Source organism: Emys orbicularis, chromosome 6, assembly GCF_028017835.1.
Source record: "Emys orbicularis isolate rEmyOrb1 chromosome 6, rEmyOrb1.hap1, whole genome shotgun sequence".
NCBI lineage: Eukaryota > Metazoa > Chordata > Testudines > Emydidae > Emys > Emys orbicularis.
This window is the reverse complement of record NC_088688.1, coordinates 105,646,129-105,660,927: the sequence shown is the minus strand read 5'-3', so window position 1 is coordinate 105,660,927 and position 14,799 is coordinate 105,646,129. Positions and strand designations below refer to the sequence as shown.

Here is a 14,799-nt window from a genome sequence, read left to right as displayed (position 1 = left end):
CCTAGTACTGCCTGATGATATATGGCCAATATTTGTCTCATTGAACACAGCTATTCTTCATAGCATTCATCAGATTTACTGTTTGATTTGTTCATCCCTGGTAGGAGTGGACAGTTGAACTTTCCCACCAGCAAGAGGACTTGCACATTTATCAGCCATGTCTGCATCAGAAGATATTAAATGCAATGGGGAAGTGCGTGGAATGCAGTGGCTAAAAATGCTTAGTATTTTAAGTTAGGAATGGACTAGCCTCCATTAAATTAGAGAACTAGAGATTACTGCACAGACGAAATCCACATAATTTAAAAAACTGTGCTACTGTTAGTTTGTCCAAAGATCACTTTATTAGGTTACAGGGACAGCTTAGAAATGAGAATGGTTATTGTACCATTTATGTAAATGAACGCTATCAGTTTTGCTTTGAAAGTGAACACCTTGGACACGGCTGTAAGTTGATAGGAAATATGTTCCCAATTGGGAACATTTAAAAGCCAGAAGAAAACCATCTGGTCCATTAAGCATGCTCTTAATTGTCATCACTTTATCTAGAAAAAATATCCAGTGTGATTCCTTTGTATTGTGCTGTAGCAGGTGATGGAGTCTGACAATCCGTGTTCTACCTGAATCAACCAAATACGTGGTTAAAAGAAAGCAACTCAGTTTGATGAAAATCAGTATTTTCATTTGCAAAACACAGCCCTCGTGGAGTTTTTTAAATGGCAAATAATGCAGCAAATGCCCTGCAAGTGAGGATGTTCTACATGCAAAGCACAACTTGTCTCTCTTAAAAAAAAAAACAACACCTTACCATTTTAAAAATCAAATACAGATCAGTTTTTCTGCAAGGAGTGCTGGTTTCAGGAAAAAAGAGAACCACCACTTTTATTAAGAAACACCAACAGTTGATGGTTCTGAGAAGAAATTGGTGATAAATTAAGTTAATCTCCATCAGGATTACTCTGCAGCTGGGATTTAGGCAAATTGAATCAGAGGCCTGAATAGTGTCAGTGAATATCTATTAGACTGTAAACAGAATAATAGGCTCTGTGGATTTTAATGAATGAAGTGAATGGCTGAACTCCTACTGTTTAGGGATGGCATACGGTTAGTGATGCATACAGTACAACAGTATAATGTAAATGTCTTAATGGATAGAATCTTGATTAATAAAATTGAAGGATAAATAGAGAGCTTTTCCTTACTCAACATTTTCTATTATTTTTAAGCTGTAGAAAAAATGCATTTCGCTTGGGTTTTTATCTCTATAACAGATAAAGATGATATGGATGTAGATAAAACATCTAGAATATTATTTAACATTTTTTGTCTTCAGCCAGCATCACAATTTGGAAGAATTAGATTAAATGATCGATTCTATGTAACCAAATTGCAAGGTATAGCATATTTCAGCAGCTGCATGTGTAATCCTCCTGAGTAAATGTCTGTACATCTGATTCACATAACTAATGTTGAATCTTATCTCGTAGTGTTACAGAATTACAGTAATGCAACAATGTTGTCCAAGATTATAGAGCTGCTATGTCTCCTTCCCCTGAGTCCTATGTAGTGGCTTTTGAACAGAAATCACAAAAGGACTTTTATAGTACTTTTGGAACAAACCCATCAGAGAGTTTGACCAAACTGCAAATGAATCTCAAAAGCCAGTGGTGATCGTGTTACTGCTGCAGTGGTCGACCAATGGCTGTAGTTGGAGCGACTGTTCATCCTGCAGCAGGTGAACAGGTCAGAATTTGCAAACTATGGTGACTATGTTGCAGCGCCTATTCTGTCAGTGGTGTTCCTATGAGAGGTATTCAGTGTTTGCAGGGGCATAATTGGTAGCTGTTTTTCTGGACACTGTTAGGGTTTGGCCTAAGGAAATATCAAAGCTGGGGAGAGTGGTTGTGTGTGATGAGGGCTGAAGATTGTACCTAAAAGTCTTCATTTGGAGGTAATATTGCGTCATCTGTAAGTGGCGAGGAGTCCTTGTAGTGGCCCCTTTATGGACTGCTTTGCATAATTATTTCAGTTGATTGGAACAGTTTAGTGGTAATGCTCAAAAGATGCTCTTCAGCCTTTATATATGCTGTGTCTTGGGAAATTTTTCTTTGATGAGTTTAGACTGGGCTATCTCTGATAAACTGATGGTACCCAGATGTCTATAGAGTTCTTCCTGGATTCTGAAAGGGACAGAATTTGTTTGAGCACTATTTTAACAACATTTTTGTTTTGTTAATCCATAAATGAAGATAAATCCTACCTGTCCACAAGTCATTCTGCTACCTGAGCCAGGAAAGAGATATGAGAAGAGTAGCATTTCCATAGTCTTCACAGTTCTTAGTGGGGGATTGCTTCAGAGGGCCACTACAATTCATATTTTGGGCACTATCCTTTATCACGGGTAAAATTAAGTGATCACATGCTAGTTATGATGAAGACAGGTTTTTACCATCTCATGAATATCACCAGACTTTGACCCCCTCTCTGGTATGTGAATCATGATGCATGCCTTTGACACCAGTCAGATTGTTGTAATAGGTTCCATATTAGTCTATTAAAACAATCAACCTTAAACCCTCAACTCTTGTCAGTGTCTACTACTGTGAGTGGTTTATTGGGGTGTCAGAGGGGATTCTGCTTATTCTCCATGTCACTCAGTGCATTGGGTGTGCATTGGTGATTTTATAGTTTTGTTTTTACTATTTAAAGACAGACAGTTTTAGTCTGTAAAATGACTGCAAACTTTAAGTTTAAAAATGGCACTGTGGGATTCCATGTTTACTGAATGTCATTGATTCCAGATCAGATATGCATAATATACAAGTAAAGGAGTTTGTTTTTTAACCCTGAATTGCCAACTCTGCAAACTCTACCTGGGATTGGATAGTCAAACTAAATTTTTCCTCCTCAAGCATAATCTCCAGTAATAAAAGTGCTGACGCCAAGTTATGCTCTCAGTGACATCTGTGCAGCTTATTGCTGTCAGGCAATTGATTTGCTTTGTAATGACATAACCCCGATGTAAAAAAAGGAATAGAATCCAACTCACTCTCCCACCTGAGTTTGCTCTATAGTGCCTAACAGGTTAAAAAAAAGTAATAAAAGCTCTTAATTTAATCACTAAAGTCAGCAGGTGTGACTCTGAATGCATACAGGGAGCAGATCTTTGGAGTTAGAAGGTTTTTTTACCTGGTCATTCTTTTTAGACTAACACTGTATTTTAAGACTTTAAGACATTTAATAGGCTGGCTACCAAATATCTTTCTGAGATTCTTACACAATTTTTATCAGGTCATTCACTTAGGTCTGAGAGTTATGGGGCTTTGGGAGCCAAAGTCTCAATAAGGCAGGAGAAATGCTGTTTAGATCTATCATTCCATACCCCCCGATTTGTGGAATGCTCCCCCTCCTGATGTGAGCAGAGGCAGAATTGGCCTCTTTTAAGGTAGGTTTGAATTTAGTTTGCTTTAGGTGCCTATTGGCCCTCACATGGTGAGTTTGTTTTCTATTTTTTATGTGTTGTGGATGTCTGTGCAGAGAGCCAGCATGGGCTAGTGGATAGGGCACTAGTCTGGAGATCAAGAAACCTAGGTTCTGTTTATGTCTAGGTTGCTGACTTGCTGTATGATGTTGCTTCACCTCTGTTCCTCTATTTAGAATGTAAACTTTTTAAGGCAGGGGCTGTATCTTATTATGTGTGTGGGCCCCTGATCTCAGTAGGGGGCTTTGGGCACTACTGTTTAAAAATAGATAAGAACAGTAATATTTTTGTGCAACCTTTAAATGAACGTCATTATTCTAATACAGTTTACACCTGTCTAAATTACTGGGGTAAATGAAGTGAGAATCAGCTCTAAAATCTATTACCGTGTTACAGTAAAGCACAATTTACAATATATAGGACTTGAAAATGATAATTACAGCTCATTTCACATAAACAGCATTTTGGGGTCATTAATATATTTTACCACCAATACTCTGTCTGATCACACTGACTATATGCATTTAAATTCAGATATTGTTCTCTAGTGCAGAGTAAGCTGATGTTTGTTACTTCTTGCTGGGTAACAAAACATGGTGGTTGTGTTGTAGGTTTGGTGGCAGGATGACAAAGAACTATGGAGTCTTTACTGATGTTACTTAGGAAAAACATGAGCCTGAAAACGATCTGACCTATAGTCTAAATTCCTTGACCTTCTACTCCCTACTGTATATCAAGCACTAAAATGATTATAAAGATTAAATAGCATCTGTTACCAAATACCCCTCTTGTCAAGAGGTGTCTGACCTCCTGTATTCTAGGGGTGAGGTGTCCATTTGATACAACTGCAGTGGGAAGGGGCTGTGCCCACACATCTACTCTGAGTTATATTACAAGAGATACCCTGAATATATTGAACTTTTAAACTCAAGACACACTTGGTAAGGATAAAAAAGGAAATAGAAAAAACAAAGTAATTATCAACATTGGATAAGAAATCTGGCTGGGGTTATAACAGAACATTAGCAGCAAAGCAAATGATCAGATAGGAGAAAAAGACAATTGAAGAAACTCCTGTATACAATTCTTTACATAGATTCAGGTTAGACTATAACTAGCCATTTCTACCTGTTTATTTAAATCTGGTTTGTCTTAAAATTTGAAGTTGGTTACAATAAATGATTTAATTTGTATTGAACTAGTTAATCACTGAACATTTTTTAGGAAACTCGGCAAGGTGTATTTAGTGTCCTAGAACTGCTAATCTTGAAATTATTCAAAAATATTTTAAACTGCTTATTCCCTGTAATTTTCTTCACCTGTGACTGCTTGAGAGAAGTCACTTAGAGGGAAAGATAGTTAAAATGATGTACTCAAGAATAAATTATGGCTTTATAACTCTTACTCCAACTACTTGGATCTTTTTACCTTTGTATTATGGAGGAATGATATGTAGGCAATAGGGTGACCAGATGTCCCGGTTTTATAGGGACAGTCCCGATTTTGGGGTCTTTTTCTTATATAGGCTCCTGTTACCCCCTCAACCCCTGCCCCAATTTTTCACATTTGCTAGGTCACCCTAGTAGGCAAGAAGGTTGGATAGAAAGTGAAAAAAATTGGGGAATAATAGTCTTTTAAAAAAACTATAAACAAAAAAGGCCTGATTCTCCTCTCAATTGCCCCAGTGTGAATCAGGAATAATTCCACTAAAGTCAGCACAGTTACAGCAGTGTAAAACTGATTTGAGATCAGAATTGGCCACAAAATTCCACACACTGAAATTTCTATTTTCTGTCACTACAGTCACTATTTTTCTTCTTTTTTCTGTTATAATATTAACTGACTTTTCAGGCTACATTTTTAAAAGGCAAAAAGTTGAGATCTGGGCTCCAAAACACTGAACATGAGTACGCCTGCATTTCTTTTGTGAAAGAATGTATAACAGGTTTTTGTCAGCCTGTTTATGCGAATAAGGAAGAAGGCTCGATGGCATAGAGAGATACATGTGTACTTAGTATTTAAATAGTATTTAAAACTATTTTGGGCAAGTATTTTTGGAGAGGCAGTTTGGTCTATGGATAGGTGCCACTGGCTTTACCACTGCCTTGGTGTGTACCTCTGCTATCCGTCCCAGCCTCTGTCTGTCTTGTCTATTTAGAATAGGTTATAAGCTCTTTGGAGCAAGGACTGTCTCTGGGTGTTTTTACAGTACCTGATCTAAGCTGGGGCCTGTAGGCGCTACTATAATACAAATAATAATACATGATAATAGTAAAAAGATGCATTCGTTTTCTAAGTTTAACATTCTGTTCTGCAACATTCAGATCATTTTCCTCAGTGAAAACTTCCCTCATGCTTTTATTTTCACAGGAGCCAATGATCTTCCAGTTTCATGTAAGGTTTTCTATTCCATTTCTGGTATGTGTGGTGGGACACAAAGCTTTGGATGACTGTCCACAAATAAGTGCTCATGGGTTATAAATGTAAATTGTTTATATCTAGAGGTAACCAAGGAATTTGCACTGAAATGAGATAACCATCAATATGTATTTTAGTATTGTTTAAAGCTATTAGTAATGCCTTTCAATTTCCTTAGATTTTTAACTCTGTAGTAACTGTATATACATACAGTTGAATGTTTTCTATCTATATGTCAATCGTTTTATGTTCAGATTGCAAAGAAAGAAGGGAGAGAAACTTCAATGATTTTTTTTATTGACAACTGTATACTGTAATATCATAAAAAGTGATGTCCAAGTTGTTACTATTCTATTGAAATTTCATGGGTAAAACATTTGCAGTACAGTGTTTCTGTTGTACATATGGGTCAAATCCTGCTAGGCTTTCAAGTATTGCCTTTGCATGTGTAAATGGGTTGTGTGCTGTAAGGTTATACAGGTGAAATTCTGCACAGCCTTCTGGACTGTGCATGCTAGTTGCACTTTGACTGATCATCCTGTTTATACAAAGCCTAAATGGAAGAAAACCCTTCCACCTCTGCAGTTGGGATTTGTGGAATAGGTTTGGAAAGTGAGGAGCAAACATAAATGAGTCTGCATGGCTCAAGGAGGAGGAAGAGGAGGATAGACATGTCTCAGGCCTAGTATTTACCCCCCAAAAGATACATTATTTCTAGTGAGCTGGAAGGGACATGGGGGTGGTTTTATACCTTCTCATTGGAATGGGATATCTGTCCCCAGTAGATGGCCTAAAATAGAGGGGAAGAATTGGGAGGTAAGGGGGGACTTCCCCAGATTGCCATTTGAGGAGAAACCTTTGCCTCAGAAGACTCCACATTTCTCCTTGGCTGCACTCTATAAAAAATCTGTCAGGCAGAAGGACATCTTCCTATGCTGCTCATACTCCTTTAAACCACCCCCATCCCCATCATCATTGACATCACCTCCACTTCTGAGCGAGTAATACCACAAAGGACTAGGGAGTAGCCTTCACAGTTATGCTTAATCAGGAAACTCTCATACTCTCTATTGCTCAGCAGCTGCACAGACAAATTCTCACTGAATAAAAACCTGTTGTGTATTAGTGTGAAATATACATTTATCATCAAAATAAGGAAAGACATGAAACCTCAGGAGTGGCAAGGCATCATATTAACAGTGGTGAGGCAAATCTCCTAGCCCTTATTCAGGACTCCTGGCTCTGTGGATATGGCTCTGTGGATATGGGGAAAGCGATGGATGTGATATATCTTGACTTTAGCAAAGCTTTTGATACGGTCTCCCACAGTATTCTTGCCAGCAAGTTAAAAAAGTATGGATTGGATGAATGCACTATAAAATGAATAGAACGCTGGCTAGATTGTCGGGCTTCATGGGTAGTGATCAATGTCTTGATGTCTAATTGGCAGCCGGTATCAAGCGGAGTGCCCCAGGGGTCGGTCCTGGGTCCAGTTTTGTTCAACATCTTTATTAATGATTTGGATGATGGCATTCATTGCACCTCAACAAGTTCTCAGTTAACACTAAGCTTGTGGGGGAGAGGTAGATAAGCTGGAGGGTAGGGATAGGGTCCACAGTGACCTAGACAAATTGGAGGATTGGGCCAAAAGAAATCTGATGAGGACAAGTGCAGCATCCTGCACTTAGGAAGGAAGAATCCCATGCACCGCTACAGGCTGGGGACCGACTGGCTAAGCAGCAGTTCTGCAGAAAAGGACCTGGGGATTACAGTGGACGAGAAGCTGGATATGAGTCAGCAGTGTGCCCTTGTTGCCAAGAAGGCCAATGGCATCTTGGGCTGTATTAGTAGGAGCATTGCCAGCAGTTTGAGGGAAGTGAATATTCCTCTCTATTCGGCACTGGTGAGGCCACACCTGGAGTGTTGCATCCAGTTTTGGTCCCCCCCACTACAGAAGGGATGTGGACAAATTCGAGAGAGTCCAGTGGAGGGCAACGAAAATGATTAGGGGGCTGGGGCACATGACTTATGAGGAGAGGCTGAGGGAACTGGGGTTATTTAGTCTGCAGAAGAGAAGAGTGAGGGGGGATTTGATAGCAGCCTTCAACTACCTGAAGGGGGGTGCCAAAGAGGATGGAGCTCGGCTGTTCTCAGTGGTGGCAGATGACAGAACAAGAAGCAGTGGTCTCAAGTTGCAGTGGGGGAGGTCTAGGTTGGATATTAGGAAACACTATTTCACTAGGAGGGTGGTGAAGCACTGGAATGGGTTACCTAGGGAGGTGGTGGAATCTCCATCCTTAGAGGTTTTTAAGGCCCGGCTTGACAAAGCCCTGGCTGGGATGATTTAGTTGGTGTTGGTCCTGCTTTGAGCAGGGGATTGGACTAGATGACCTCCTGAGGTCTCTTCCAACCCTAATATTCTGTGATTCTATGATTCTATTCTATTGATACTAATGGGAGTACATTTTTGCCTGAGTAAACAGAATAGGATTTATACTGCCTAGTAACCAGTAGATACAGAGCACTCTATAAACAGATAATAAAACAAAATCCCTACCTGACTTAGCTCACAAACAGCAAGGGGAACAATACAATAGCACAAAGGTGAGGATCATCATTGGATGACTTTGCTTAGCCACCACCAGGGGAGAGGCTGTTCCAAGAGTAAAAGGGGTGGTTTGAAAAGAAGGCGAACATCCAGGAGTGGGAGGAGACATAGAAATTGCCATACCAGATCACAGCTGTGGTCCACTGTGGCCAAACTCAGGTGATTCAGAAAGCCTGTGGTGGGCCTTTATGGAGTAACCTGCCCACAGAGAGAGTTGTTTCCCAATCCCCGGTTGCCTTATATGTACTCTACAGTTCCTTCCCAGGGCTGCTCCTGTCGTGGCACAGCTATGTGTTGCCTCTCATGCAAGGCTGTAACCAGCATGCATTTTAGAGTCTGTATAAAGTATAAAGCTTGTACTAAGTATTTATTTTTACAGGCCTTACATCAAGTGAATTTACTGTATGCACAAAAACCTTTTTAATGTCATTAAGGTTTAAATGTTAGTCACCAGAAATAAGGTAATGCAAAGTCTGAGTTACAGTTGAAATATTAACAGGGCCATGTTGCACATCTTGAATGTTTTTATAGTGTATATATATTTTATGACAAAAAGAATAAACTATTAAAATACATATTTAAATAGTGGACTAGAAAACATTACATGATTTGCAACATAGTTAAGATAACACTGCATTTGGAATCTTAACTTTTGCATTTCGTGACTCTGGTGATTTTTCTGGGCTGTGTTGTTTTAGAAAGCAGAGGCTCATTTATGCACTCATTGGTTGCACAGTTGCTTCCCTACATTTGTGCACATGGTTACTTTGACTATGCATATAAATCAAGGACTCCACATGCAAGTGATTCTTCAGACAGCTATGGGGTCATTTGTGTAAGTAATCATGGTAATTACATCCATAGTTATAGGCATTGAGGCCATCATCAAGTACCATTGCAATGGTCCAGGATCAACTCATGTCAATTGTAATGTTGAGTGTTTAGCAGATTGAAATCCCCCAACCCTTTGCATGGGGAAAATCCATAGTATCTACTCCCCTACATGGGAATAATCTTTTCTGAATAGGGGGAGATGGGAAGTTTTATTATTATCCAATCAGTGTTTGTCAGACTTGGTCATGGATTTACTTCTCAATGTGGACACTTTACCATACATGCCAGTTTTCAAAGTTGCACCATTTCCAAATAATCTCTGTGTAAAAATGTGTGGCCACTTTTAAAAATAGGAAATGTAATATTTTCAGCCTTGTAGACCTCAAAAATGGCAAAAGATACATTGCTCAAACTTTTTTTTAAAAAAAGTCACCTTCTGTAGAGACTTAAGAATGGAAAATTTTACCCCAAAAAATGAATGTTTCAGAAAGTTAGGAAAATATGGAAACAAGGTTTATAATGGAAATTAGTTTGTAATGATAACTGCAGGGGATGTTGTTGTAATACATAGTTATAAGATTTATATAACTACATGCAGCTTATAGCTAACGTGACAATTCCTACTGCTTAAAAAGGATTGGAGATTTAAACTATTGCATTATATATAGCTGGCCCAGTAGCAATTGCACTGATGTGTTGTAGAGCCATTTTCAGGAATTAATCAGGGATTCCCACTCCAGTCGGCTGGTAGAAGCTAAGTATGTCCCACAGGAATAAATCTGACAGTAACGTCTAAGCTGGGAAAATGACTTGAGCAAGAAAATATCCCCTAGATTTGAGACAAAGGAAAACAAAAAGAAAGAGCAAGTACTAGCATCGCTAATACTAATAAAAGGTGTTGTCATCAAACATGAATACTACATTAAAGCCATATCCTGCATTCACTTCAGCGGGTTTGTCTATAGTGCTGTCTCTTTCAAAATATTTAAATTTGTAAAACACGCAATGGGAAATGCTTGATTAGTTTGGAACCTCAGACCAGAGTAAATCTGAACCTTCAGTACAGTCTGTATTGGACCTTTACTGAATTAGAGAACAGTGTTGCTACTCAGTTCAACACACTTTGGTTCAACACAAACCAAACCCTGTTAGAAATTGGTTAGCTGTTTAAATCAGTTGGACAGTGGCTTCCTGTCTCAGTTTGGATAGGTCAGCACTGCATCTGTGCAATGCATCTGCCTCAGCCTGGATCCACAGATTTTGTTTAGTGGGGCTCCTGCTAGAGTGCTAAAAATAGCCATGTAGTTGTGGCTCAGCTGGGGTTCGGGCTCTCAAGCCTGCAGGGATAGGGAGGCCTGAGAGTCTGAGCTGCAACATTAAAGCAGTGCCTACACAGCTACTTTTAATTTGGCCAGTAGAGAATAGGGCCCAGTTCCCTTAGATTCTTTTGAAAATCTCGTGCTCTGACTTTCCCCCCAGCCAGCTGGCTGGTCAGCTCTAGAAATATTATGGAAATAAATTGTCTCAAGACATTATATTGAAAATACCACAGGAGCTGGAATCCTTTTGCTATTTTTGACATTGGACAGATTGGAGTACCTGTTTCGCTTTCATTGTACCCACCGCACTTTGTCTACACTTATGGCAGCGTGTAGGGTACAGGCACTACACGCTGCAGTGAAAGCAGGCTGAGTCCACCCTTGTCACTGTGGGGTGCAGCTACAAGTGGCAGTGAAAGACTCTCACAGTGGGGAAAAGCTCTTGCAGTGGGGAAATGCCAGAGCTGTTCTCCATTGCCTCCCCCTGCTAGAGCCTTTCCCTGCTGCTGGAGCCTTTCGCTGCGGTGAGACGAGGCTCCAACAGCAGGGAGGCAGCAGGCAACTACGCTGCTAAAAATAGAGATGTAAACATGGGAAGAACTACTTGGGCATGCAGATAGCTGTGTAGGGTATATACACTAGGGTTCAGGCATGTACGGCACTCTGCTCCACTCTACTCGCCTGAACCGTCCCTCACCGTCCACTGCTGTTTATACCCGTGCTAACTGGGCGTGCGGTGCCTGTACTCTACACCCCACCGTAAGTGTAGATGTACCTTCAGAATCTGTGTTGGGGGAATGCAAGTTTATAATAAGGCTAGTTTAACTAGTTGTAGCAAAATACTAAATTGTGAGAGTAACAGGAAGATAATGAATAGACCTTGGGATCAGAGAAATCTGTTAAGATTTGTTTCAAATACATTAACAGTGTTTTGATTACACTGAAGGCTGAAGAGTACTTTACCCAAAATGCCAATAAACAGGCTTCATAATACTGCAATCAATTTTATATGAGACTAAGGTATTCAGTGCTTGTTAGCTCTGAATATGGAAAGAATTTTCAGGAATTTATCAACGGCTGGAGAAAGATAGTTTATTAAAAATAATCCTGGATATGATGATCAAAAGAAAACCCTTATTCTCCCATCTTAAACTCACCCAGGATATTATTTGTTGACAATTGCAGTCCTAATGGTTGGCTCATGGTGCCACTTGGGTACACTAGGTGGATCTTCTGACAGTGAGCTACCGTTGTTCTCTCAACTCTCCCCAGCTGGCAATTTTTAAATAACACTCATCTTTCTCTGCATCTGACAAAGTCACACTTCAAAAAAAATCACTTGTGTTGTCAGCCTGGTGGCTTAGCGGTAGTGCTCTGGGATGCTATGCCATTGAATCAGAGACGTTTAGAGATGGAAAAGATCTATTAGGGCATTGAGGCCACCTCCTAGTCACTGTAAGGTGTTTCCTATGTACATTTTCTTGTGTTTTGTCTTGTTTTATATATTCTAAGTGAAGGGGCTCACACTATGTCCACGTCCCTGGGGGAGAGTATTTCAGAAATTAATACTATATATCTAGCTGTCAGGAAGCTTTCCCGATAATCACCCCAAATTTTCCTTTTCTCAATTTTATCCCAGGATTCCTTTAGACCACCCTAAATAGTGCCTCTTATTTTTTGCCACTTACATTGAACTATCTTTACATTTTCAAAATCATATCCCACTTAGTTATCTCTTAGCCATGGCCTGCTCTTCTCTGAATTCCCTTGAATTTGTCAACAGCTTTCTGGTACATAGGAATTGAATTCCAGGATGAGCACAGTAAACCCATGCTTGGTTTGGTTTGAGTTATTTAATGCTATCTTGTCCAGATCAGGCATCCTACTCTAGCTTAAAACTAGTTCTAAATGTTCTCCAAAAGCAGAAAAGGGAGGCTAGAGCTGAATCTTCACTGATGCCCTATACTTTAAGGCTTGGATTTGGAAACTAGTCTCTTATATAGCCTTCCTTTGGGACCTGATCCTCCTTCCACTTCAGTGGGAACAGGGTCAGGCTGCTTATGTACATTCTGAGCTAATAGCTTTAAAGTATATACAATCAAAAAAGTGACTACCTGCTCAAACCAGCTTAGCATAGACTTTAATGGCTTGGCTAGGTCCAGATGATCAGCCAGCTGTGTATAAATCACAAATCCCAGTTTAAACCTTGACTATAAAAATGTGCAGGATGGACATCAGGTACAGCCACCAGATTGGGGGGAGGAGGGTTTCTACTCTTCACTTACATGTGCTTCAAGTATGTGGCCACTAATTAGCAGACTGATAATCACTACTTCTGGTGACTGGGGGTTGGAGAAATGAACAAAGAAGGAAGGAATTAATAAACACAATTTGAGTGATGTCATTGTGGTCACATGGTGGGAAGCATAGTGCCTACTGATGGAGAAAAAGACAACTTTCTGCTACTTGATGTGACAGCCTGCAGATCAGCTTAACTGGTACCATTGCTTGAACACTGGGGCAAATCCAGTCCTGGTGTAACTCCATTGAGATCAGTGAAGTTACTCTAAAGATGATTGTGTCCCATTGAATCTGAAAAGGGTTGAGAGTTAAATCAGTGGTATCTGTATCAGTCTCTTTGCTGGCTCTGTGAATATGCTTTATGTTAAGGGGAGTGATGTCAGGTAATTAGTTTTAGATACAGCTAACAAAAATATGAAACGGAATGACCAGATTAGGCTAAATTTCGTTTATTTTCTATATTGCATCTACTTCTTCATTTTTGTTTCAGACTTTACTATTTAAACAGTGACCGAAAATGACAAGGAATTCCTGTCCCCAGGAGCTTACAACCTAAAGCTTATCTTTCATCGCATTTGCACTTTCACAAAACTACAGTAGTGTATTTATCTCTCTCATATATTCTAGGCCTTAACCAGAGAGTTACAGCGTAATGTACAGGAGATGAGAATGCGAATCAGACATGCTAAAAAAATACAAGAAGAGAAAGAATGCAACAGATATCTTTCCAAAGAGTCCGTCCACCGAGCCCAGTCCTTGGCAGCATCTATCCTTAATATTTCAAAGACTGACCTAGCGGAGATGCTAGATACAGAAGATGATGAGGTAAGCTATTTTAAGGACTATTTTAGGATAAAGGGCATATCCTTAGCTGGTGTTAATTGATGCAGTTCCATGTAAATCAGTGGCGCTACTACAGTTTTCATCAACTGAGGATGTGGCCCAACATTTTTTTATTTATTATTATAACTACTGCAGTAGCACCCAAGAACTCCCAATCGTGGATCAAGGCCTCACTGTATTAGACACTGTACAAAGAGAGAACGTAAAGACAGTGCCTTCCTCAGAGAGCTCACAATCTAAGATTTAGACAAAATGTAACAGGTGAATAAAGGAACAAATAGAAGGGGCAAAGTTATAGTGGAGACATTATGCGTACATTAAAATGCATACATTAAAAATAAATTTACTGATTTGAACGGAGATTTTAATAATTTGAGCGGAGATTTTAATAATTTCAAAATCCTTAGTAATTTCCTTTTTTCATGAGGAAATTTGATAATGTCACACACAACATTCATTTTGAAGGTGGACTTCAGTACTAATGAAGCAATTTGGAATGTATTGTGTCATACCAAAATCAGTTTACTTGTGCATGTTTTCTCTAATTTCGGTAACTATTAACGTGATTCTGTTAAATGGGTGTTTTCTAATAAAGAGCCTGTTGTTTTTCTTTCTTGAGCCTATCCTACAGTTATATGGCAGAATATTTGATTTGACATCATCAAAACACTCTGTGATAAATATTATGTTTTCTTAGTTGCTCAAGCTGAAATAAAGCTAGCTAGTGAGTAAAAAAGATGTAGACTGACTGTGTGTACAAACAAATATAAAAAGTGTGTGTGTGCTGTTACTTGGAAAATGTTGACTAGTAGTGATAATACTTTCACATTGTCACAACAGATTATGACTAGTTCTGTTAGCACTCCACATTGTAGAAGCCACAAAGGGTGTGTTCCACACTTTTAAAGGAATTGCAGTGTGTGTGTGTGTGTGTGTGTGTGAGAGAGAGAGAGAGAGAGACTGCATACACACAAATACGTTATAGGTCTGATTTC

General features: G+C 39.4%; 1 protein-coding gene across 1 annotated transcript in view; it reads left to right on the top strand.

Moving 5' to 3' along the window:
* Window positions 1-14,799, top strand: part of CNTLN (centlein) — a 279,922-nt gene that overhangs the window by 255,695 nt on the left and 9,428 nt on the right. The window contains exon 24 of the mRNA XM_065406475.1: window positions 13,589-13,786. Coding sequence (XP_065262547.1) covers window positions 13,589-13,786 — 198 coding nt within the window. The remainder of the gene's footprint in view (window positions 1-13,588; window positions 13,787-14,799) is intronic.